This window comes from Manis pentadactyla, chromosome 2 (genome assembly GCF_030020395.1).
Source record: "Manis pentadactyla isolate mManPen7 chromosome 2, mManPen7.hap1, whole genome shotgun sequence".
NCBI classification, from domain to species: Eukaryota; Metazoa; Chordata; class Mammalia; order Pholidota; family Manidae; genus Manis; species Manis pentadactyla.
Genome location: NC_080020.1, coordinates 149,958,582 through 149,981,849, shown reverse-complemented (window position 1 = coordinate 149,981,849; position 23,268 = coordinate 149,958,582). Strand labels below are relative to the sequence as shown.

Below are 23,268 nucleotides of genomic sequence, written 5' to 3'. Positions count from 1 at the left end.
AGTGTTTATTCTCTTATCACTGTATAGTGTATACACTTTTTTCAGAGGCTGTGTGATATGTTACACCATAAGAGATTGGATGCAGAAGCAGATACGAGAATCCAGGTGTCTTCTGTTAAGTTAGACATTAAAGAGATTTCAAAAAAAAAAAAGTTTTACTATTGGAAAAAAAAGAGAGAAAGATTTCCAAACACTAAGTAGCAGTATGTAGTGAAATGTAGAACAATTATCACCTTTCTCAATACATCTGTTTGGGGAAGTTATTTTTCATAAAATTTATGGTATGTATGTTAACATGTAATGTTAAGCCATAACCATATTGTTTTTTAGAGTAAATAAGAAAATAAACATTTGAAACCCTCTACATTTTGATATCTAATATAGTAAGTATTGGCAGACATAACCCACATAAACAGAAGCACTTTGGAATCTTCAGTGAATTTTAAGAATGTCACAATGTGCAAAGCCCTGGCCTCCACCCTGTTATAGAAGGCTTTGCTGATGAAGCGATCACTTCACTCCTCGCTCCTCCTATGGGTGCTGCTGTCTGGCCATCTCCAGCTCCACAAAGACCACCAGAGATAGTTCGGCCAGGAATCTGTTGAATGGAGATCATATTTTACATTTTTTTCTAAGTCTCAGTGCCCTGGGGGATAGCTCTGGGGTGTCTGCTGATGGCTGGAGACCTTGTTGATATTTTCCTACTTGGAACTTTCAGACAAGAGAGTCCAGATATTTGAGGGTCACCATGGGACCGCTGCTTTTCAGAAGTTAAGCAAGGCATGGCTCAGGCAGGTAAATGATATTTCTTAGGAAGCCATTTGCAACCACACACTTTGGGGGGCATTCTCTATAGCCCACTGCAGGGCGTGTAACCACTGTTCAAACGGGGTTTGGAAAGGAATGAATAATTTATGTAAAGGACAATTTGAAATAGATTTACGCAGAATTACTGGTGGTGAACGACTTGTTAGCTGGCAGAAATCAGGCAAAAAAGCCTTTAAACCCACTTCCTAGTGTGATGCCGCGTTCCTTTCTCTGCTCCCACTGGGGCAGGTAGGCTTTACCCGTCCCACGGTGACAGGCGATACTTGGTGTGGAAATGCCATGCCAGGGTTCAGACGCGTCTGTCAGACTTGCCAATCACTCTCCACCAGGTCCTGCGCTCCCCGACCGCGACAGGCAGGGAGACACCGGCCGGGAACCCCTGGCTGAGCCCAGCGCGGGAGAGCCGCCGAGGCAGGAAAGGTGTAGAAGAAAGGGTGGTAAAATGTGTGCGGCCGGGAGACCAGAGGTGGGCACTTCCGGCAGGTCCCCGGCCGGCTGGGCGACCTTGCGGCAGCAGACTGAGCCTCCGCGCGCAGGTGTGGGGCCCGCGTGGACCTGCCCGTCAGGGGGCGCGGCGGCTTCCTCCCTCCTGCCCCGCCGGCCCGCGCCCGGTAGGCCTCGCTGGCTTCTCCCGGTGAGCCGCTGCCTGGGGATTCCGTTCAGGCCCCCTGCCCGGCGGCTCCCGAGGCGCAAGGCAGGCGCGCGCGGCGCGCGGGTGGGGACCGGGCGCCACGACGCGCCCTGGGCTGGGGCCGTGGCGGCGGGGGTTTGGGGGGGGCGTGCGCTTGTGCGGCCCCGGCCGGGAGGCAGAAGAGGCTGCCACCGCTGCCCGGAGGAGACGACCTCCCTGCAGCCCCTGCCGCGACCTCCCCACCGCCCTCCGAGCCCTCGGGCCGGTGGCGCTGGTGCTGCAGGTTCCGAGCTCGGGCGCGGGGAGCCGCAGCCGCAGGGAGGGAGCGTTCGTGGCGGGAGCGCGTGGGGCGGACGTCGGAGGCTCCCCTGCGAAGGGAAGGCTGGTGGCCTGGGCTGGGATCTCTGCGATCCGGAGGCCGCCGCGCAGTGCCGGCGGAGGGCGCGCTCGGCGCTTGGGGCTCGGGGCTTAGCGGGCAGAGCCCCCACCCTCGTCCTTCTTCCTCGCAGCCCGCTGCGGGGATGCTGTCCTTACTGCTCTGCGGTGCGTCCATCGCTCTTCCACTTTTTGTCGGAGCAGGTATGTTCACTTTGACCCGGGGTGCCAGAGGCCACCGTCCTCCGCAATCACCCTGCCCTCCGCACGAGCCCCCTGCGGCCCTCGGGGACGGCGCGGGACCCCAGCCCGCGATCCGCCTCCCCGCAGTGGGCCAGGCGCAATGCCGCACACCCGGGAGATTGGGTTTCAGTTCCAAGCGGGCGATGCTCGCTCGTGCCCCAGCTATCACCTTTGAGCTCCGAGGGGGCTTTGCAGAGGAGGACAGACAGATTTGCAAGTCAAGACCTGACGTAAAATGCTTAAATGGATATAATACTATTTTATATGACAAAGGGTCATTATGACCCTGGGTAAAATCAACTACCCACAGAACAAATTTGTCCTTAGAAAAACTAAGCAGTTTGGTACAAATGAACTTTAAAGTGAGTGGATTTTCTTAAGAATCCTTTTTTTTTTAGTTTGCGATGCACTGTTTATTCAAGATGGAGTGAAATAACTGGGTGGCATGGCAGAAAATCCAGGACGTGGAGGGCTCAGAACGGGAGCGTTTTCTCTGAAGGAGGAGGAGGAAATTAAGGGCCTTAGAATAGAAGAGAAAGAGGGAAATCATTTCAAATGGGGGAGAAAACTGGTGGGAGGTAACTGAGTAAACGCTGTCCATGGACACATTTGAAGACTTGCATCAGTGAAGCTCTCACAGCAGCAGGCTATTTTTAGGAAACCCCCACACTGAGAAAACTCTCCAAAACAATTTCATATTCACTGGAAAATTAAAAAAGCAGTTGTTAAAACTAATAAAACATAACACTAGAGTTCTCTTTCATGATTATTATTTCTTATTTTCCCTAGATTCATGCAAGGATACTGGTGTGCAAAATGAGACACCTGCCATAGGCCAGCCTTTTGCTTTTAATTGCACATACCCTCCTATAACATCAGGAAAAGTATGTGTAACATGGTATAAATACCCTAGCAGAACGCCTATATCCAAAAACATAGAGTCTAGAATTCACCAGGAAGAACAATGGATTTTATTTCTTCCCTTGAAAATGGGGGACTCTGGGATCTACCAGTGTTTTATAAAGTAAGTTCTTCACTTTAAATACTTTCTTGCTCTTATGTATATATTTTTATAATTGCATTATATATATTTTTTACTATATATATAAAATTCATTTAGGAAAACTCTTAGTAAACTTTTAACAAATGTAGAAAACACAATTAGAAGAATAAAATATACAGATGACTTGAGTAGCACAGGTTTGAAATGCACAGGTCCACTTACATGAAGATTATATCCATAAATACTGTACAGTACTATAAATATATTTTCTCTTATGATTTTCTTCATAATATTTTATTTTCTCTAGCTATTTTTATTATAAGAATACAGTATATAATATATATAACATAAAAAATGTGTGGTAATGGACAGTTTATGTAATCACTAAGGCTTCCAGGCAGCAGTGACCTATTAGTAGTTAGGTTTTTGGGGATCAAAGGTATACTCAGATTTTTTATTGCCAGGATGGGGATAAGGAGTGTGTGTAGGGGGAAGGAATGGGATGAGGGGTGAGTGGTCTGTGCCCCTAACCCATGCATTGTTCAACGTCAACCATAGTTTTGTAATTGTTACAAGGCAGTTTCCACTGAGCACTTTTTAAAACAGAACAGATTTGTAAGTCAGTTGTTGAAACATGAAAGGCATCTGTTCTATTGAAATGATGCCAAAAGCCAGACCAGGTCACAAAGCCTGATTTTCCTAATGTTATTGCTGCCTTCTTTCTTGGAATGCCGGAAGTTTTTCTGGCAGGTGGCCCATCCAGATAACAATAAGCCTCCTTCCAGCATCCTTCTATAAGGGATCTGCCATAGGAATTTCACAGTGACTAAGCATCATCTCTATTTTAGAACCCATGCAAAAGAGTAATGGAAATGAGCGACACAAGTCTGGTGGGACGCAGTCGAGCCTGGTAGGGACTGTGGTGAACAGGAAAGCATATACATTTCCCACCAAAGGTGGAGGTCAATTCAGCTCAAATTCTTTTTCCATTTTTTCGAGGGAAACTGGAAATTAGCGAGAGAGAGTGTGTGTTTGTGTGTGTAACTTTTCAACAAGTTTTGTGTCTGTGGCTTAAATAAAACACTTCTGTGGACCAGATTTTGCCGGAGGGCCCCAATTTTGTTACCCTCTTTTGTTCACATGTGTGACCTTAACAAATTATTTGGGTCTTGGGTCAATGATAACCTTTATACATTGGGATCTCTGGGTCTTGGTTTTCTTTTCTGTAAAATGGAAAAAATGCTGATCTGATAGGATTGAAGGGAAAATTATCTGAGATCATGTGTGAAGTAGGCATTTCAGAAATATGGTTGCATTCACCTTCTCTTGTTTTGTTTCTGTGTTATCTGTCAGCCCATTTCTGTGTCCCAGGGTGGCCATGTCCCACTCTGATTTCTGCCAGAGTCCTCATTTCTGTATGTCAGATAGACTCAAGGTACAGAATTACTTAGTGGTAGCAGAAGTGGTTGTTAGCCCCAGTTTGCCTGGCCCCTTTCTACCATTTCACCCACTATTTAGCTCAAACTACTGATGTTTTGTGGAAGTCTGCTCTCCTGATTTACTCTAGGTTATGAGTTAACTAGAGTTGAGATCGTATGTCACACAAATTCATCTGGATGTCTGGGCTGGATTTAAAATACTTACATCTGGGAGCTATGAAATGGGGGAAAATAATCTTTCATGGAAAATAGAAATGTCTGTCATGGAAGAAAATAAAGATGAATTCTCACAAATCGCAGCTACAGGTATGATTCATATTTGGTAAAATGTAAATCTTTGAAATAATTTCAAATACACATAAAATTTGCAAAAATACTATAAAGAACTCCCATTTACCCTTTATTTAGAGTCTTCATTATTTAACATTTGCTACGTTTACCTTATCATTCTTTCTCTTTTCATATATCTGTATATTACACACATACAATTTCTCTTTTTTTTAACACTTTTTAAATCATTTTTCCCAAATCATTTCCCAAATGCTCTTTACCATTTAATATTTCAATGTGTATTTTCTATCAACAAGAACATTCTCCTGCATAATCACAGTGCAGTCACCACATTCAGGAAGCCAAGCCATCATGCAATACTTCTATCTAATCCCCAACCCATTCTATTTTTATCAGTCATCTTAATGATGACCTTTGTATGTTCTTTTTCCTTTCCCACAGAGGACGCAATTCCAAGCTCATGCGCTGTACTTGGTTGTCACGAATTTTAAATCTCTTTTCACTTGTAACAGTTCCTCAGTCTGTTTTTCACGATGTTGACATTTTTGAGGAACACAAGCAATTATGTGATGTACTGTCCCTTAATTTGGGTTTGCCAGGACATTTCTTCATGACTAGATTCAGGATGAGGCTTCTTGGCTGGAATACTATGTAAGTAGTTTGTGTCCTTTTTAAACAACACACTCAGGCATGTGCTGTCCATTTGCCTCTCACTGGTGATGTTTATTGTAATCGCTTGGTAATAGTGTTGTCCAATGTTTCCACTATAGAAATACTTCATTTCCTTGTGTAATTAATGGTTTATCAGATACATATAGTCCGGTTTGAGGCAGAAGGTTTCACAAGACCTTGAAGATGATTTGGAAATATTTGAAGATGCACAGAATCATTTGACACTTTGATCGTTTGAGTTTATGAGGTTTCAATCTGCCATTTTCTTACAGTGATACAAACTCCTGTCACAGAATAAATGTAAACCTAACTGTGTTTGAAAAATACTTCTGTGGTACTCTCAGAGACAGTCAGCCGAGTTTATCAGATGAGTACAAACAAATATTACATGCTGGAAGAGACGACAGTCTCACATGTCATCTGAACTTCCCGAAGAGCTGTTTTTCAGATTCAATAAGGTGGTATAAGGTAAAAACATAATTTTCCTATTGATGTTTTCCTCCTCTTACTTAAAACCCACTGTTTCTTTAAAGTTTAAATTGTATGTTTTAAGGCAGAATTGGTGAAGAGACGTGTGTACCTAAGGGATTTGGTAGCTGCTATTGGTAATTTTACCCTTCTAATTATTTATTTTTAAATTTATGGTTATCAGAGCTGTGTAATACTTTATTACTTGATTCCACCACCTCCCCCCAGTTGTCCTTATTTTTCAGACTATCCTTGGTTATTCTTTTTTTCTAACAGATTAATTTGGTGATTTGCTTGAAAGGGCACAGCTTGGGAGTGACTCAGTTCACAGAGTCTAAGCAGTCACCAGCTAAACAAAAGGCCCCTTCCTACTCTTGATCCACATTCGCTCTGGGTCCACCACACCTTCCCTAACACATGGCAACCATTGTTAGCTCCTTGCACTCTTTGCCTGATCCTTGTATAATGCAGAAAAGCAAATAAAACTATCTGTATCCTATTCTTTCCTTTTTTATGCAAACCGGGAATCCTATGCTCACCTTTCTGCACCTTGTGTCTTGACCTTCAAACATTCTCTTTTCTTGACTGTACTGGCAGATGATAAAATATAAGACATAGTCCTTGGCACAGAGGACCACAGACTACTTATCTGAGATTGCAGCTCATGTCCTGCTAACTCTGCTTGCTAGCGCTCGCCAGTACCACCATCTGGGTCAGGAGTTCTCTTTGTGGGAAGTTTTTCATCCACTGAGTCAATTTCTTTAATGATGATAGCATTGGACAAATTTCTTATTTCTTGAATTAATTTTGGTGAGGTTTGTTTTCTGGAAAATTGCCCATTTCATTAAACGTTTTGGATACTCTGGCATGAAACTGTTTACCATCTCTTATGTCTGCTTCTGTAGTAAGTTTCATTTTTTAATCCCTATTACAAACATTTCTTTCTCTCTCTCTCTCTCTCACACACACACACACACACACACACACACACACACACACACACACACACACACACACACTTACTTGATTAGTCTCATAAGAGATTTGTTAGTTCTATGACTTTTTCAATTTTGGCCTTTTTGACCCTCTCGTTTATGTTTCATGTCATTTAGTTTGTTTCTATTTTCCTCTCTCCCAAGGAACGTAGCAGTGAATGTCCTTATCCCTGACAGTTAATGCCCATTTGCCAGTGTGCGCATTTAAGTAAACACAAAGATTAGCTTTAAAATGTCAGGTTGTACACTATGCACATAAATAACGTATGCAGCTATATCGATGCTGCCACATGTCTCTAAGCCATTTTATATCAGTTTATACCCTCACAAGCGGTATTCTGGATTTCCTAAAACTTTGTGTGTAACTTTATATTGTAAGACTTAATTTTTTTTATCAGTTTCAAGGGTATAAAATGTTACATTATTATTGCTTTAATTTGCTTTTCCTTAATTATTAGTGAGATTGACCAATTTTTTTCATTGTTTATTGGCCATTTCTGAATCCTCTTCTGAACTGCTTAGTCATATCCTTTGCTGTGTTTCTTTTTTCATTTTCTTACTTACAGGAGTTTTTATATATTTATATATCTTGGTACCAATGTTTGAAATAAATTATGATTTTTCATTGAACTATACCACATATATAGAAAATGCATGAATCATAAGTGGACAAACTTGATGGATTAACAAAGTGACACACCTTCTAAAGATCCCTTCCACCAAAGTCAGGATCTAAAACATCCCCAGCACCTCAGAAGGCCCACTTCTGTTGTCTTCCAAACACTATGCCTCCCTGACTCCCAAAGATAATCACTCTCCTGACTTCTACTATGGTAGATTTGTTTTACCAGTTTGTGAATTTTATTGAAATTCAATGATATTCATATATTATTTTGTGTCTGGCTTCCTTGGCTGAACTTGTGAGAACCACCTGTGCTGTCCCAGGTAGCTCTTGAACATTTGTTTTCATTGCTGAATAGTGTTGCATTCTTACTATTGGACTTTTGAACTGTTTCTGATTTTAGGCTGTTAGGAATATAGCTGCTGTGAACATTCTTGGATCTATCTTTTGGTTCCCATATGCATGCATTTCAGTGGGACATTTACCTAGGAGTGAAATGGTTAGGTCATAGGGAGTATGGCCAAAGTTAATAGAAAATGCCAGCCAATTTCCAAAGGGGCCGCCAATATACAGCCCCAGCAGCAGTGTGTAAGGGTTATTTTTGCTCCACTTATCTGACACTATATAGCATTATTAATCTTTTGAATTTGGATATCTGGGTGATGGTATCTCATTTTGGTTTCAATTAATATTTCTCCTTTACATTTGCTTATTGGTCATTGGATATATAATATATATACATACACACATATGTATATATATTTAGAGTGACTATTAAAAATATTTTCTATTTGTTTGTCCTGCTCATAGGTTTCCAAACTTCTTTTGTAAAGAATCAAGTAGCAAATATTTTAGGCATTGTGTGCCAGACGGTCTCTGTTGCAGCTACTCAACTCTGTTTTGGTAGTGTAAAGTAGCTATAGACAATATGGAAATGACATAAATGGGTGTGGTTATATTCCAAAAACATTTTATTTACAAAAACAGGCAATGAGCCAGATTTGGCCCCAGGGTAGGTTGCTATGTTTTTTTAAATTTATATCTTATTAGTTTTTAGTAGTTCTTTATATATGTGGATATGAATAATTGCTGGTTATATGTGCGTGTTGCAAATATATCTTTCTAGGCTGTGGCTTGCTTTCTTACTCTCGTAATGAGGCCTCAGACATCCTGATTTTAATGTAGTCTAATTTATTAACTTTTCTTTATGATTAGCACTTTCTTTTAAGAGTCTGTTTAAGAATCTTTTCTTACCCCAAGGTGACAAAATATTTTCCTGTGTAATCTTTTTGAATTTTCTCTTTCCTTTCAATTAATTTTTAAGTGTGTGGTGATAGGTAGGGTCAAATTTTATTTTTTTCCATATGGATTTATAGTTCACCTATCCTTTGCACATTGCTTTACAAGCCACCTCTGACTTAAATCACACCTGGTGATTTTAACATATCATTCTAAGTAACAAAAATAAAAAGAGAAGGAGGGATAGATATGTAGACTTGAATAACACAGTTAACAAACCCAAATTACAGTATTTACATTCTTTTGAATATACATGGGGCATTTACAGAAGTTGAATATGTGCGGGGTCATAAAGCCAGTCTCACCAAATTTATGTGTAATATGATCACTGATGTGTTTGGATTTAAATCCATCATCTTAATAGTTATTTTCTATTCATCATGCCTGTTCTGTATTCTTTGCTTCTCTTAATTTGAATCAACTGTTTCTTCTTCTATTAACTTGATACTACGCATTTTAAACAAACAATTATTTTACTAGTTACTTTGGACACAGCACTCATCCTTGACTTTATTAAATTCTAATACAGACTAGTACTTTTAACACTTCCAAATAGAAGTATGGAGCTATTACCTTAGAATTCTTTAACTCCATTTAGCAATTTTTTGGGTTACATACTATGGGAGTTACTGACTTACATATTCAGACACAGCAAGACATTATTATTATTCTCAGTCAATAATTCACATTTATTCACGTATTTAACCTTTGCCTTGCTCTTCATTCTACTCTGTCTTTCTGAGCATTTGGCTGGACTTGTTTTTTCTGCCTAATATCCCTCAAAAATTCCCTTACTGTGAATTACCTCATATTTGTCTGAAAAAGTCTTTGTTTCATCTTAATTTTTGTATAATGTGTTTGATGGGTTGTTATTTATTTTCTTTCCATATTTTGACTATCTTGTTCCATTATCTTAGGGCTTCCATGATTTCCAGGAGATGCAAACAGTGTCATCACTCTTATGATCTTGAAAGGAGTACTTTTGCCCTCCCCAAGGTCATAGGTCTTTTTTCTGAACACTTTAAAAATGCTCTTCTTGTCTTTGGATTCTAGTAGTTGTGCCATGGTGAGTCCAATTATGGATATCTCTTATATCTTCTGCATGAGCTTTGTAGTGTTTTTTGAAATTGTGGCTTGATGTCACTTTTTCCTTTCATGATTATTCTGTTATTAGTTCTTCCAATACTGCTTTTACCTTTTCTTTTTCATCTTCTGAATCCAAAATAATATAAATGCTTAATCGCTTTTAAAAAACATATTTCTATATCTCTTATGCATTTCCTTATTTTCAATTATTTTGTGCATATATGCTTCAATGGAGTTTTTTTTCCACCTGTTTTTCAATTCATTACCTCAGCCTTGTCAAACTTTCTATTAAACTCGTCAGTTTGTTCCTTAATTTTACTTACTGAGAGTTTTCAATTGTATAACTTTTATTTGTTATTTTATGTAGTTTAGACACAGTGTTGAATTTCTCAAGCTTATCTTTTGATTTCTGGACCAAATTAAACACAATTATTAGAGAGTCCACATCTGATAATTCCATTATTTGGTTTCCCTGTGGGTCTTCCATTTCTCTTAGATTTAGATCATAGGGTCTTATTTTCTCATTGGATGGTTAATTTTGCTTGAATGACAGACATTAAATATGAAAAACTGTAGAGTTCATTTGAAGCTCTGTGTACTCTAATATTCCTGAAGAGAGGATTTACCTTGGCTTCTGGCTGGTGAGCATACTTGATTACTTGAGTCCATTCAGCGGTCAAAAGATAATTTGAAGTTAGGACTGATTCAATCTTTTTTAGTGCTGTTCTTTTAGTTCTAAGTTCCACTGAACTCTATGGGATCAATTCATATCCCAACAGAAGGCTGAGAGTTCACCAGGGCTGTCCTCACAGGCAGGCCCGGACTCCAACTTTTGTCCCCTAAGTCCATAAATCTGTCATAAGCACTGTCTTATCCATCAATCAGCCATAACTTTCGGAATCACTTAGGATAGTTAGTGCTAAACACCTAGTTTTCATTAATGGGAAGTTCATCTTTATAGACTTTATAGCTGCCACCTGTGCCTTCTCTACTTGCTAGGATAATACCTGGCAGTTGGAAAATGTTCAGTAAATTTCTGCTTAGATGAATGACTTCCAAGTTCTTCCTGCCTCCCAATGTTTTTCATTTTTCTTATTAACTCTTAGGCCAATGAAAAAAAATTTCAGTGGCAAGTACTCATTTGATGTGTGTCAGGACTTAAAATAAGCACTTTGCATACTTTCATCCTCCTCCTATTAACACTGGCTGTGACACCAGTTTAATTGTTAACAGTGTTCCTGTTCTGCTCAGAGGATATCGATTACCAGGTCTGCTCAGTCTCAGGGCCTTGACTGTAACATCACCCCCTTTCCAAGTCCAGCTTTGGACTTGTCAGGGCATGGTGTTACACATCCCTCCGAGTGACTTCTTTGCACTTATTCCACGGGCATCCTGTCTCCCACCTTGCAGCTGTGCAACAGTCGCCTCTTGGCACCAGTATTATGACACTGTTAAGTCTTGACAGTAGGGTTCTCTGGTAGTGTTTTCCTCCTGACCTAAGCCTGTTGTGGTCATCGACGTGAAAGCCCTGGACATTTGTAGAGAGGTAGATTTTTAGAATCAACTCTGCCATTACCTCAGTGTCAGAAACAGATGTGTTCAGCCTTAGTTTTCTCACTTATATAATGAGAGTTTGGCCTACATGATTCCAGAAGGTTCTCTAAGCCTTAAGATTACTAACTTGAGGATAAAACTTATTCTCTCTTATTCCAGGATGACCCAGACTTTGAGGAACTGGGTGATTATTAGCAGCATAGGAAGTGTTACAATCATTTATCATTATTTAATGTATGTTTCAGGTTCTGTAGGATTTGGAAATGAACTCAGATCTGTGATTATTAAACCTAAGTGGGTATCAAATTTTATCCTCTGGCTCTTTTAAAAAAGCAGATGCTTGGCCTCACATTCTACTAATTGAATCAGGTGATCTGTGGGTGGGGCTCAGGCATCTTTATTTTCAAAATAACCACTTGGCTTGAGAAGCTGGGAGGCGGCAGCAAGGAGGCAAGCCAGTATAAGGAGGGGGGACCGTTTGGAGACTGTCCCACCTGCTCAGATCCAGTGACCTCAGTTATGGCTGCTTTGCCATTGACTGGTCCTCAGGTCTTGGCCTTCCTTAGTAACCATCACTGGATTAGGACTTAGACTTTGAGATTCCTATTATTAGCCATGGTCATCTTCTGTTCTTGTTTTGATTATATTCAAATGGATGGCTCATGGAACCATTTTTAGAACTACTTTTTATCTTTCCCCCTAGTCTGATGATTATTCTGTATGTTCTTTGCTTTCCCTCTTCTATCTGACGACATGTTTGCATACCTAAGCGGGGACCACCGAAGTCCTATTCTCCCTCCATAGTCCAACTTTGTTACTAAATTCTGTGGATTGGAACTGCTTAAGATCATTATTTTTTGTTCTCTTTTTGCTGTCTCCACTACTGTTCTAGTTCATGCTTTGTTTAGCCTTTGTTTGTGGAAATAACTTCCTAAGTGGTTTCCTGGTCTTTGGGACTGTTCCATCTTTAATTCTTTCCCACACAGCAACTACAGAGATCATTCTTAAAGGCAAATACTCTCATCACATTGCTTGGCTCAGAAAGCTTCAGATGTTCATCCCCTTTCCTTGGTTTTCCATGACTGGGCTCCTGACTGGTTTCATCGACATCATTTCCGATAGCTGCTGCATCTTCCCCCAGACTCCTGGGCTCTTTGATGCCTCTGAACTATTGCACGTGCTCAGCCAGAGATGTTTTTCTTTGTGCTTTAAAGATAAAATGTATTCCACCGTTGCCTCCCATTATTATTACTACTTTTATTTTAAATCTCATTAGTGAGCTATCATGCACAATTTTTTTAAATTAAGGTATCATTGATATACAATCTTATGAAGGTTTCACATGAGCAACATTGTGGTCACTACATTCACCCATATTATCAAGTCCCCTCCAACACCCCAATGCAGTCAACTGTCCATCAGTATAGTGAGATGCTATAGAGTCAGTACTTGTCTTATCCATGCTATACTGCCTTCCCTGTCATGCACAAATTTTTAAATAAAAATCAAAGCCTTCTGAGATTTTAACTCTAAACTAATACCCCAGTAGATAACAGTGGATGCTGTCCTAGTGACTGTAAAGGGACAGGAGGGCTTTTAAGCTATCACAGCCAACCTTTGATCTGATTGAATACATGGACATCTTGAAAGAAGAATGAGTTAATCAGAAAGGTACTGGCCAACAATGGAAGTGGAGAAAGGGAGGTCCAGAGATTGTGCCTGTTCAAGCCCCAACCAGGGAAGATGCTTTCACAGTCCAAAGACTCATGCTTTTTGTTTGTCCTACTCTAAAGAAGGTGACATGTCAGTGTCAGAGTCTGATGCCTTTACCATGTGACTCTTATTAGAATTTCTATTCTATTTGGTCAGCAATTGTCCCACTATAATTTGCTTTCCCATATAGGGTATTTGTTTATATAGTTGTAGTTAACATTGTAGGTAAACAAATGTTCATCCTGGTATTACTGGGTTTCACCTTCCAGGGTGGACCCATGCACCCTTCTCCAGTGGTGGAGAGTGAGGTCTCCTGATGAACTGCAGCTGACTCAGTGAGGGGAGAGCTTGAGAGTTAGGCAATTAAATCTTTATTTCATCAGAGGCTCTGAGTTTGTCTTCTCCATCATACTGACTGAGAGCTTTCTGAGGACAGGGACTGCCTCTGCTTTCTGCATTAGCAAGAGCACTCACAGTGCTAGTAATCAGCAGGAACTTAAGGGTTCGAATGCGTATCTGGACTAAGTTATCCAGGAAGTACTCTGTAGTGTGGCATTTCCTGGAGAAAGGGGAATGGTTTGAGGAGTTCTGAAGTGGGCCTGAAAAGTGGATGGAGCAGCAATTCCCATGAGAATATGAAAGTATGACAGGACAGATGAGGTTGAAGCTTGCCCTTGGGGTGGCCGGTGAGGATGCCAAGAGAGAAAGGCATCCTGCCACTGGCCAGTCTTCAAGTTGCTTTGGTATGAGGCTCTTTCCTTGTTGGGGTGGAGCAGAGGTGACATAGAAGCTGGGTGACATCTGCTCCCCTTAAGCCTAGGCAGCACACTTTGGCTATTGCTCAGGCCTCCAAATAGAATGTTGGTGAAGAGTGACTTTGGACCCATGTGAAGTCCGTCCATCGGGAGGTGGAGATGTAACTGAGCCTGTAACTTGGTGGAAGCAGTCACCGATTGGGGCTTGCAGCCTCAGGAGGGCGCCTTGGTGCTGTTAGATAGTTGTCCGTGAGACAGACGGGGCCTTGTAGGTGGAGGACGTTCCTGCCTGTTCACGTCTTCCCACTGAATCCTTTATGGCTCAGCCCCAGTCCTCCTCCATGAAGTCTTCTTCCAGCCTCCATTGGTCTCTCTCCTCTCAACTCCTGTTAGACTAAATATTTATAACACTCCTTGCAGCCTGTTAAAAACTCTTTGTCATGTATATATACATATATAGTCTTCAGTTGGATTATAAATTACTTAAGCTCTAGGGATCACATAGAGTTTTTTGTATCTTCCCACAGGTCATAGGATGATGCTAATTGGGAATGTAATGGGTACCCCAAAAGACTTGGAGTTTAATTGATGTTTTTTATTAGGACTGTAAAGAGATTAAAGGAGAGCGGTTTACTTCTTGGAAAACAAAGCTTTTAGTGAACAATGTCTCCACAGAGGACAAAGGCAGCTATGCCTGTCAAGCCACACTGACACACAGCACGGGGAAGCAGTACACTGTTGTCAACAGCATTGCCGTGAACATCTGTAAGTAAGCTCGCACCTTGGCCTGACGCCCTCTCAGCTTTGCAGATGACTGGCTGTGGGCAAAAGGGCTTCTCCATCTTGATTTTCCTGAACGTGAGCAGGCTCCCCAACTTGTCACGATTAGAATCAGTGGGTAGAAAGAGTGAGGCAGAAGGACATGAGCAGTTTGGTTTTCTTATCTGAAAAAACAGAATTCTTCAAAACTCTTGGTTTATTTGCAAAAATTAAGTGAGACCATGTATACAGAGGACTTTTGGGGTGCCTGGCAAAGTAAATGGTAGATGGTATTACTACTATCTTGTTGCCTTCCCTGGGGTGGATTTTGGTGGGCCATGCCAGCTTTGGCCTCCCCTGCCTCAGGTGCTGCAGAGTTCAAGATCTCTGAACCTCTTCCAGGATAGCTGAATGCTCACAGAATTTCAGTGCTCACCCCAGGTATGCCAATGGTCTTGAGTGTATAACCTGGAGATTTGAAAGCAGAATCTTGGGGGGAAGAAGAAACTCTAAAAACAATTTAGCTTGAACCATTAACTTGTTAGAGACCCAAGAGGAGAGTGACTTATTGAAGCTTACAAAGCTGGAAACAGGGCCCAGACAAGCATTTTTTTCTTTTAAACTCATTTTTAGATATTTGCTCAACTAATTGGAAAGAACAGAAACCTGCATATTTCTCTGACTTGGATCTTTCTGCTTGTCACTGTGTCACACATAATTTCTGCCAGACTTCATGACACTGGGGGATACTTAGCAATTTTTGGATGAGGTCATAGAGCTAAACTGGGGAAAGGTCAAGGTGGGCAGTGTATGCAGGCTCTCCCGTGCCACCGCTCACAAGCCCTTGGATGCGTGCATGCACAGAGCAATGAGGCTGCATTTGTGATGGGTGAGACCAGTCTTGAGATGGTTTGTGCAGGAATGGATGGGAGTCATGAGTTCTGGAGACCATTTAGGCTGCAGATGCAATATCCAAAAGCCTGCTGATGACCTGAAGCTGGGTGGATGGGACAGGGGAGCCAGACAATGATTTAATGACTCTTTACTAAGTGCCTAACAGGGACAGGTCCTGTGCCAGGCAGGGAGGACACAAGGGCGAGGAGAACAGCCTGCTCTGATGGAGCTTTGAAGTCTGAGCAGGGAGAGGAGGCAGAGTCAACACAGATAATCCCCTAATGAGATGGGGGTAACTGCCAAGGAGGCTAATACAGTGAAGGAGAGGAAAATATGGATCAAACTGGTAAGGACCTATTGAAAAGGCAGGGGGTCAGGGAAGGCTCTCTGATGATAGCGAGGCTAATGGTGAGGAAGCATTGACTCAGTGGTGGAATGGGAGAGATGTTTCCAGACTCAGAGCAGCAGAGGTGAACAGCCTGCAATGCCTGATGGGTGGGAAGTAGGCAGGTGGGCAATGCTGAGTGAGGGAGATCATGGTAGGTCACGAGGTTGGAGAAGTAGTCAGGGCCAGATAAAGCAAGAGGCTGCAATGCAAAGCAGGGAGTGTAGATTTTATTCTAAGAATGATGGTGAGGAGCCAGAGGGCTTGAGAGCAGGAGAGTGGCACAGTGTGACTCACATTTCTGCAAGCTCAGTGTGATTGCTGTGGACAGAAGGATCCCAGCAGAGGTAGAAGTGACCATTAGGGTAGGTGCAGCTGTGACATCAGGGAGGCACAGACAGTCTGGTGGCACTGGAGATTGAGAAGTGTGCATGAGTTCGAGGCATTTTAGGAGGCAAAGCCCATAGGTCTTGATATTGGATTGCATACGGAGTGAGGGAGGGGACAAGGTCAAGGAAGCTAAGGCTTTTGGCATATGCAACTGACCTGATGGTCAGACTATTCAATGAGATAAGGTAACCCTAGAGGAAAACCAGATTTAGGAGTAGATCATAGGTTTGGTCATGGGTAAGTTGAGTGCTTTGTCCAGGCAGATACGTTCGGAAGGCTACATGGGTCAGGAGCATAGAAAAAGTTCTGGAGATAGGGTTGTCAGCATCACTGGCCTTTATGATAGTGAAAGAGGTGGATGCGGATGACAGTACCTGGGGATAGAGAGAGTGTAGACAGTGGAGGGTTAAGGAGTAAGGAAGGAGGCGCAGACTCAGAGATGTGAGGAGGTAAAATGAGCTTGACTTAATCATTCATGCTTTGAAGAGGGTGAGGAAAAAGCTGTTGCCTAGCATGACTTCCAGATTTTAGGTATGTGTGGTCTTGTGGAAGGTGGTGTGTTAGCTGGCGATGGCTTCTGTTTGTGACAGGCTGCATTTGAATAGTCTGTAGAATGTGCAAGTAGTCTGTAGAAATGTGCAAAAAAAAAAAAAGATTTTTGCATTTTCCTCCCCTGGTCACTCTCCCACATCTGACCCCAAACATGGGGGGATTGTGGGACTACATAGGTGACTGCTCAGTTTTGGTGGACACGAGGGGAAGGCAGGAAGTGGAGATGAAGGGATGGGGGTCAATACCAGGGAGACAGTTGTCAGGTCGGGGGGAGGAGTCAGAGAGCTGGAGGGTGAGAGAGGGGCCCGATGCAGGGAGCATGGAAATCAGGGCTGGGGGACTGGGCAGTGGGTTGGATGTCAGCATCGGTCTTTCTCCCTCTCTGGGGCCTAGGCCAGAGCTTTGCCTATAGCCTGTGCTTAACAAGTATATTTGGATTATTAGGTACTGAGATTTTACCACACGGTCTCATCAGTTTATATTTACACCAAATAGATAATGGTGAAGTGAGCTCTTCTTGGCTGCCCAGGTTTTTGGTTTTCTCCTTAGCAATTTAAGGGAAATGGAGTGATAGTTCATCACACCATGAGTGTTGTTTTTCCTCAACCAATATTTAATATTTATTGAATGTCTGCTCTGTCTTGTTTCCTTTTGCTGTTGTTGCCATTATTGCATTATATTTGCTATTATTGCATTACAGTAGCTGGGAATGTGTCATGTGTGGTTCTAATGCAATTTCATGTGGGTGTGATTTCTTAGCAGAAAAATTACAATATATAGGAAGAATCCCTGAAATCGTTTATCCAAAAAACAACTCAATTGAAGTACAACTTGGTGAGTAAAGTTATTGAAGCTGTTGAAATCACTAAGGGCAAATGAATAAACAAATTTAATGTAATACCAATTAAATTTCACTGAATGTCCTGAAACTTGACAAAGCATTTCAAAAATTCATGTCAAAAAATGCTGGAAAGACTTAGCAGAGAAACAGTTGAAAAGAAGAAAAAAGAACCTTTCTGATAAATATTAATGTATATTATAAAGCTACATAAATAAATATTGATATTTGCATAGAAATACACAGATTTGAGCAACATAACAAAAATAATATAAACATGCTAGAATATACAGGAATCTAGTAAAAGATTTGTGGCATTTAAAAATGTGTACAAAATGTGAGATATACTACATGTGTGATGTTAGTATAACTCATTAAGTTTGAAGAACATACAGTTCATTCTTCACCTCATGTCAGATACAAAAATACATTTTTGATGAATTAAAGAAATGCAAACAAAAATAAAACTACAAAAGTGCCGTTAAAAAACACAGGTAAATTTTCATCGACCCTCAGAATGATATATTTTCTAAACATAAAATCAGTGGAAGAAACCAAGAAAGATAAAAAAAATTAGACTAATATAAAAAATGTAAATGTCTGTATATATATGAAAAATGGTAATATTAAAACATGAACGACAGACTAGGAGAGAATGTTTAGAACACTGTGTTTTAATACATTACCATGTGTATATGTGGAACGTGTGCACATGTGCCCCAGGAGGCACTCAGAGGGGAGTTTGCAGCAGCCTTAGACATACAAGGCAAATACTAGAAACAATGCAAATGCACATATAGCAGCAGTAGAAGAAATGAGGAAGAATTAGTATATTCCATCATCTGCATTAAGTATAGCTACATGCAGAGCATCTATGAACATACAAACAGAATGTTGGCCAACAGAAGCTAGCGTTCAGGGATGAAGATATCAGAGATTTAATATCAAATTGGCAGGAGGCATGTGGGAGGCTTCTGGGGTTTTGGCAATATACTATCTTCTAAATGGATGAAGGGGATATAGATATTTGCTTATAATAATTAAGTAACTTAACATTCCATACTTTTTACTGTATATGTGTTACATTTCACAAAATAATTATTTAAAAAATTAACAGTGGCTAGAATAAATAAGCTTGATACAGGCTGTTTTGAAGTGCAGTAGCTTTTTTACATGTGGTAAATAGATGAACTTCATTAAGCTCCTGGGGAAAAATAAAGTGAAAATGTACATTTACTAACTATAATTTGTGAATGTGTGTGGAGGCAGGATAAGGGGCAGGAGAGCGGAAAGGGTAGGGGCCAGAGCTGGTGAGGTAGAAATATCACTGGGTTTGAGGTTAGAAACGAGAGTCCATGTTTCATTCTTTCCAGGTGTGACCCTGGGTAAGTCGCAGAACCAATCTGAAGTTCAATGCTCTCATTGCAAAACGGGGATAAGGCACCCCCACCCCTTTCCTTCCTTGTAGCATAGTTTTGAAGATATGAAGCCACAGGGAGGAAATGTGTGTAGAATACTTTGAAAAGTTCTTTGCCAAGGTTACTAATAATAGAAGTATTATTTGTGTCCCTGATAACTGTGGAAAACATTGATCAGAAGTTGGATGACATTTGGCAGCATATGCCTATCTCTTTACAATGAGCATCCTGGACAGTCACTTGTCCCTTATGAGCTCTGTCCAGGGAGAGAATAAAGTGGATTACTATTGACTTCACTTGGTGGGGTGGGGAGCTGGGTGTGTATATTTGGCAATCAAAATACAGTGCTCAAAAGCAAAGTGTATTTGTTAAGCAGGTCGTTTTGGTAGAGTTTTCATTTGCTGTTTATGAACTTGATTTCTGTAGGCGCCACTCTTATTGTGGACTGCAATATTACAGACACATGGGAGAACACGAACCTGCGGTGCTGGACAGTCAATAACACCCTGGTGGATATCTACTACAGAGAATCCAAAAGGATCAGAGAAGGAATTGAGTAGGTGCTTTGTTTTGCTGGCTTCCCTAAAAGCAAGCAAGAATTTCTTCATTTGAATTATTTTGGTGCCAGCACTGCTTTTTCTAGATGGTTCTCATTGCCTCCTCCTCCCCTCCTTTGGCTTGTCCTTCAAAGATCTTCTCAGTGCTTTGCCTGGCCAAGCATCCAGTTCAAAGAAGTCCTAGTTGGAGAGATGAGGCGTAACCTTAAGTATGTCCTTCAGGCAGCAAGATCAAACTGCCACTTAAAACCAGTCTCATTCTGATTTAGTCATGTCATGGACCATGGCCTTCAAGGCCTAAATAGCACAACAGACAACATACAGGGACTCCTGCAGGAGACAGTGCATAATCTTTGAGTGAAACTGAGTGTACAAACCCACTTGATGGTGGTATAAATTTAGTGGTGCAAAACAAGTCTGAGGGCAGTGTGATAAGTCAGAATAAGTGGAGAGAAATTCGGGAAAGCCCTTTAGGGCCAAGTATGGTGTCCGTGATGAACAGAACCACATGCCTTGTCACTGTCCAGAAGAAAACGTAAATTTGGAACTACGCAATCCATGCACCTCCCCAGGCTGCTTGGTGAAGCTTTCTTAGGTAACATGGTGGCCCGGAGTTTTCTCCAGGAAAGAACCTTATTCTCCAGACTAGAGAGTACAAAATGTGTTGGTTAACTATGACTCATGTATTAATGCTTGGTTCTTTTCTTTTACAGAACCCACATTTCTTTTCCCAGACATAATTTTTACACGATGAACATAACCTTCTCAGAAGTGAAAATGGAAGATTATGGCCGTCCTTTCACATGCCATGCTGGAGTGTCTGCTGCTCACTTTATATTAAAGCTGCCAGGTGCTGCTCCAGTGGGTTCCACACTGTTCTAAGTGTTCAAAATGATGGCCAGGAAACACATACAAAAGAGGAGTGGCGTTAAAGTGTGAAGCAGCAGGGTGGATTTAAATAGAGAAACTCAGTGTGAAATCTAGAGAGAGCTGATGCAGTGTCTGATGATGCTCTCAGAGTAAGACCCTGAGGTCCTTGCAGCATACTTGGAAAGTGCCAGATGAATGTACATGGAGACTTTATGCATCAAAATTCTACAGAATTCTAGAAAGCAGAAGTTTTCCTTTATTAAACCTGAAAGCTCAACTTTTATAATCATATACTTACGATTTTCAGGTTTTAGGCTGTTTATTATAAATAGTCTGATACGAAAATAATGCTGATGTATATTTGATCATGTAACTTTGTAAAATTATCCATGGAGGCTGAATTCTTCTATCTGAACAGGAGGATCTCAGACTCCATGTGTGCCCTCCAATGGCACACTTACTGTACAGAGTGTGCTGATTATTCATCCATTGGAGGTAATAAAGCCAGAGAGTAGATAATGAAGGAAGAAATCGTAGTTTTGAGAACAATTTTAAGTGCTTAGCATATTAGGGGATGTGTTTACAGTACCTTGTCAGATGTTGAAGTGTGGTTCACCAGTATGGCTTTTTCTTCCCTTATTCTAGTAATATCAACTTCTTATTTTTATTTTGTTTTTGGCTAGCTACATGCAAGAGAGAGAGCTCGAATTTTCCAGTGCCCTTAATGATCAGTTAAATATAATGGAAGACATTATATATTATGGTATTCATGAATTTGGAGGTTTGGGAATGCATTTTCATGCATTTAGCTCAAGTCCTACCAGAAATGTTTTTCTAGAATGTGCCATAAAACAGCAGTTCAGTGGTTGCTGTGTGGAGCTGGCAAATGTGCCTTGGCCCCTGCCAAGTTCCTGACCTCCTTCCTGAGTGTCCATCGCCTCCTTTCCAATAGTGACCAATAGTGTATGTCCAGAGCAGCCTGCAGTCCTGAGGAGCGATTATTCTCTCCCTCACTTCTACGACCTGGAGGCCAAGGTCAGTCTGTCCCCAGCCGCCTTCCCTGTGAGTGAGCACACAGCATGTCCTTTCCTCGCTCTGGACCCATGGAGAGTCCTCTTGACTTGAGTCAGGTGGAAGGAGCCTTGGGCCCATTAGCCACCACTGTCCATTTCTCCTCAGTGGCTTTTCCTTGTCCTGGAAAGTCACTTTGTCACTTTCCCCCCAATTAGTCTTGCACATCTATCTCTCCTGCTGCCACCTTGGGTGACCTTGAGATGTGGTCATCAGGGCTGCTCTTTTTGCTCTCTTATTCCTGATAACCAACCTTCCTCACTCTCATGACTTCACCTGTCATCTCTGAGCAGGTGCAAGTACATTCTGCACCTCCAGACGTATTTTCCCTTTCCAGGGGGCAGCCCTGCATTTTTACCTGTCAACTGGACCTATTTTGAACTTTCTATAAAGTCAACTATACAGTATATTTTCTTTATGTCTTGCTTCTTTTCTTAGGTGTACGGGGTTCACTGATCCATTAGCGATGTAGCATGGAACTGTAGTTCACTCATTATTGTCGAATCCTAGTCCACTGAATACTTAGGCCACAGTTTTCATTCCACTCTAAATATGTGGTCACTTGAGTCTTCCAATTTGGAACTATTAACAAACAGTGCTGCAGTGGGAATCTCTGTATGAGTGTCCTGGTATTTATGTAGAAGTTTTCCTCTGTGGTATGTCATTAGGAATAAAACAGCTGGAGAGAGTATCTTAGGGTCCACCTCGGAGAAAAGAGGGGAAGCTGACTGTAGGAAGCTGTCTTGCCAATGGGTTTCAGCCCTGGGCAAGCTCACTATGGATTCAGTGTGACCAAAGAAATGCCAGTAGAACATTCTTGGGGTGAAAGGGTTATACCCAACTTTATTCCCACGGTGGCAGGTCAGTCACTAGAATCCTGTCGACTCAGAGTGAGTCTGCACGCAGCAAGCCGGTCTCTGCCTCTGGGCCTTTCTGCCCCTGCAGCTGTCTCAGTATCTGTCCTCAGTGCTGCCACCACTGCAGTCTTGTCTCTGTTCTCCTGCAGCCTTGCAGCTCTACCACCATGTCGTCCAGACCACTAGACAGAGCTTTTTATATAGAGTCAATAACAATGTATTGCCCACACCTGTGTAGTGAGCTAGCCGACCAGGGCCAGGTGAGAATCCTGGCCACAGGAACCTTCAGTTTATCCACAGAAGCCATGGAGATTGCATAAAACCTGAGTAGTTATAATGAAAATCTGTCTCAACCTAGAAGTTGAGTTCTGTGTCTAGTAACCTAGACTGAAGATGACCGGTACATCCTTGCTAATGATTGACTTACAGGTGCTGACTACCTGGAAGCCCTGAGTTCAGAAGAATTCTGAGGCGAAGTCCAGAATCAGAGGAACTAATGCTATTATCAGTTAACACATGCTGGTCATGTGGGACGAGGGACAGGTTGTTGGTTTCTCTTGTTTTAGGTCAGTTAAGAAACCTGTGCTTATTAAATTCATCTGTGTTCCTATCGACACTTATTTCACATCTCACGTGCAATATATTTTTGGACATGTGCTCTTTGTTTTTCCTAAGTTCCTAAGACTATGACTGTCTTAAATCC

General features: G+C 41.6%; 1 protein-coding gene across 2 annotated transcripts in view; it reads left to right on the top strand.

Annotated features, from left to right (window-relative positions):
- The first annotated feature begins 1,468 nt into the window (after positions 1-1,468).
- Positions 1,469-23,268, top strand: part of IL1RL2 (interleukin 1 receptor like 2) — a 34,522-nt gene continuing 12,722 nt past the window's right edge. The window contains exons 1-8 of one of the 2 annotated variants that reach the window (XM_057496890.1): positions 1,469-2,038; positions 2,867-3,101; positions 5,252-5,461; positions 5,755-5,950; positions 14,577-14,739; positions 17,714-17,788; positions 19,637-19,766; positions 20,481-20,617. In XM_057496890.1, coding sequence (XP_057352873.1) covers positions 1,981-2,038; positions 2,867-3,101; positions 5,252-5,461; positions 5,755-5,950; positions 14,577-14,739; positions 17,714-17,788; positions 19,637-19,766; positions 20,481-20,617 — 1,204 coding nt within the window. In that variant the 5' untranslated portion in view covers positions 1,469-1,980. The remainder of the gene's footprint in view (positions 2,039-2,866; positions 3,102-5,251; positions 5,462-5,754; positions 5,951-14,576; positions 14,740-17,713; positions 17,789-19,636; positions 19,767-20,480; positions 20,618-23,268) is intronic. The other variant, XM_036907391.2, reaches the window with a different exon arrangement.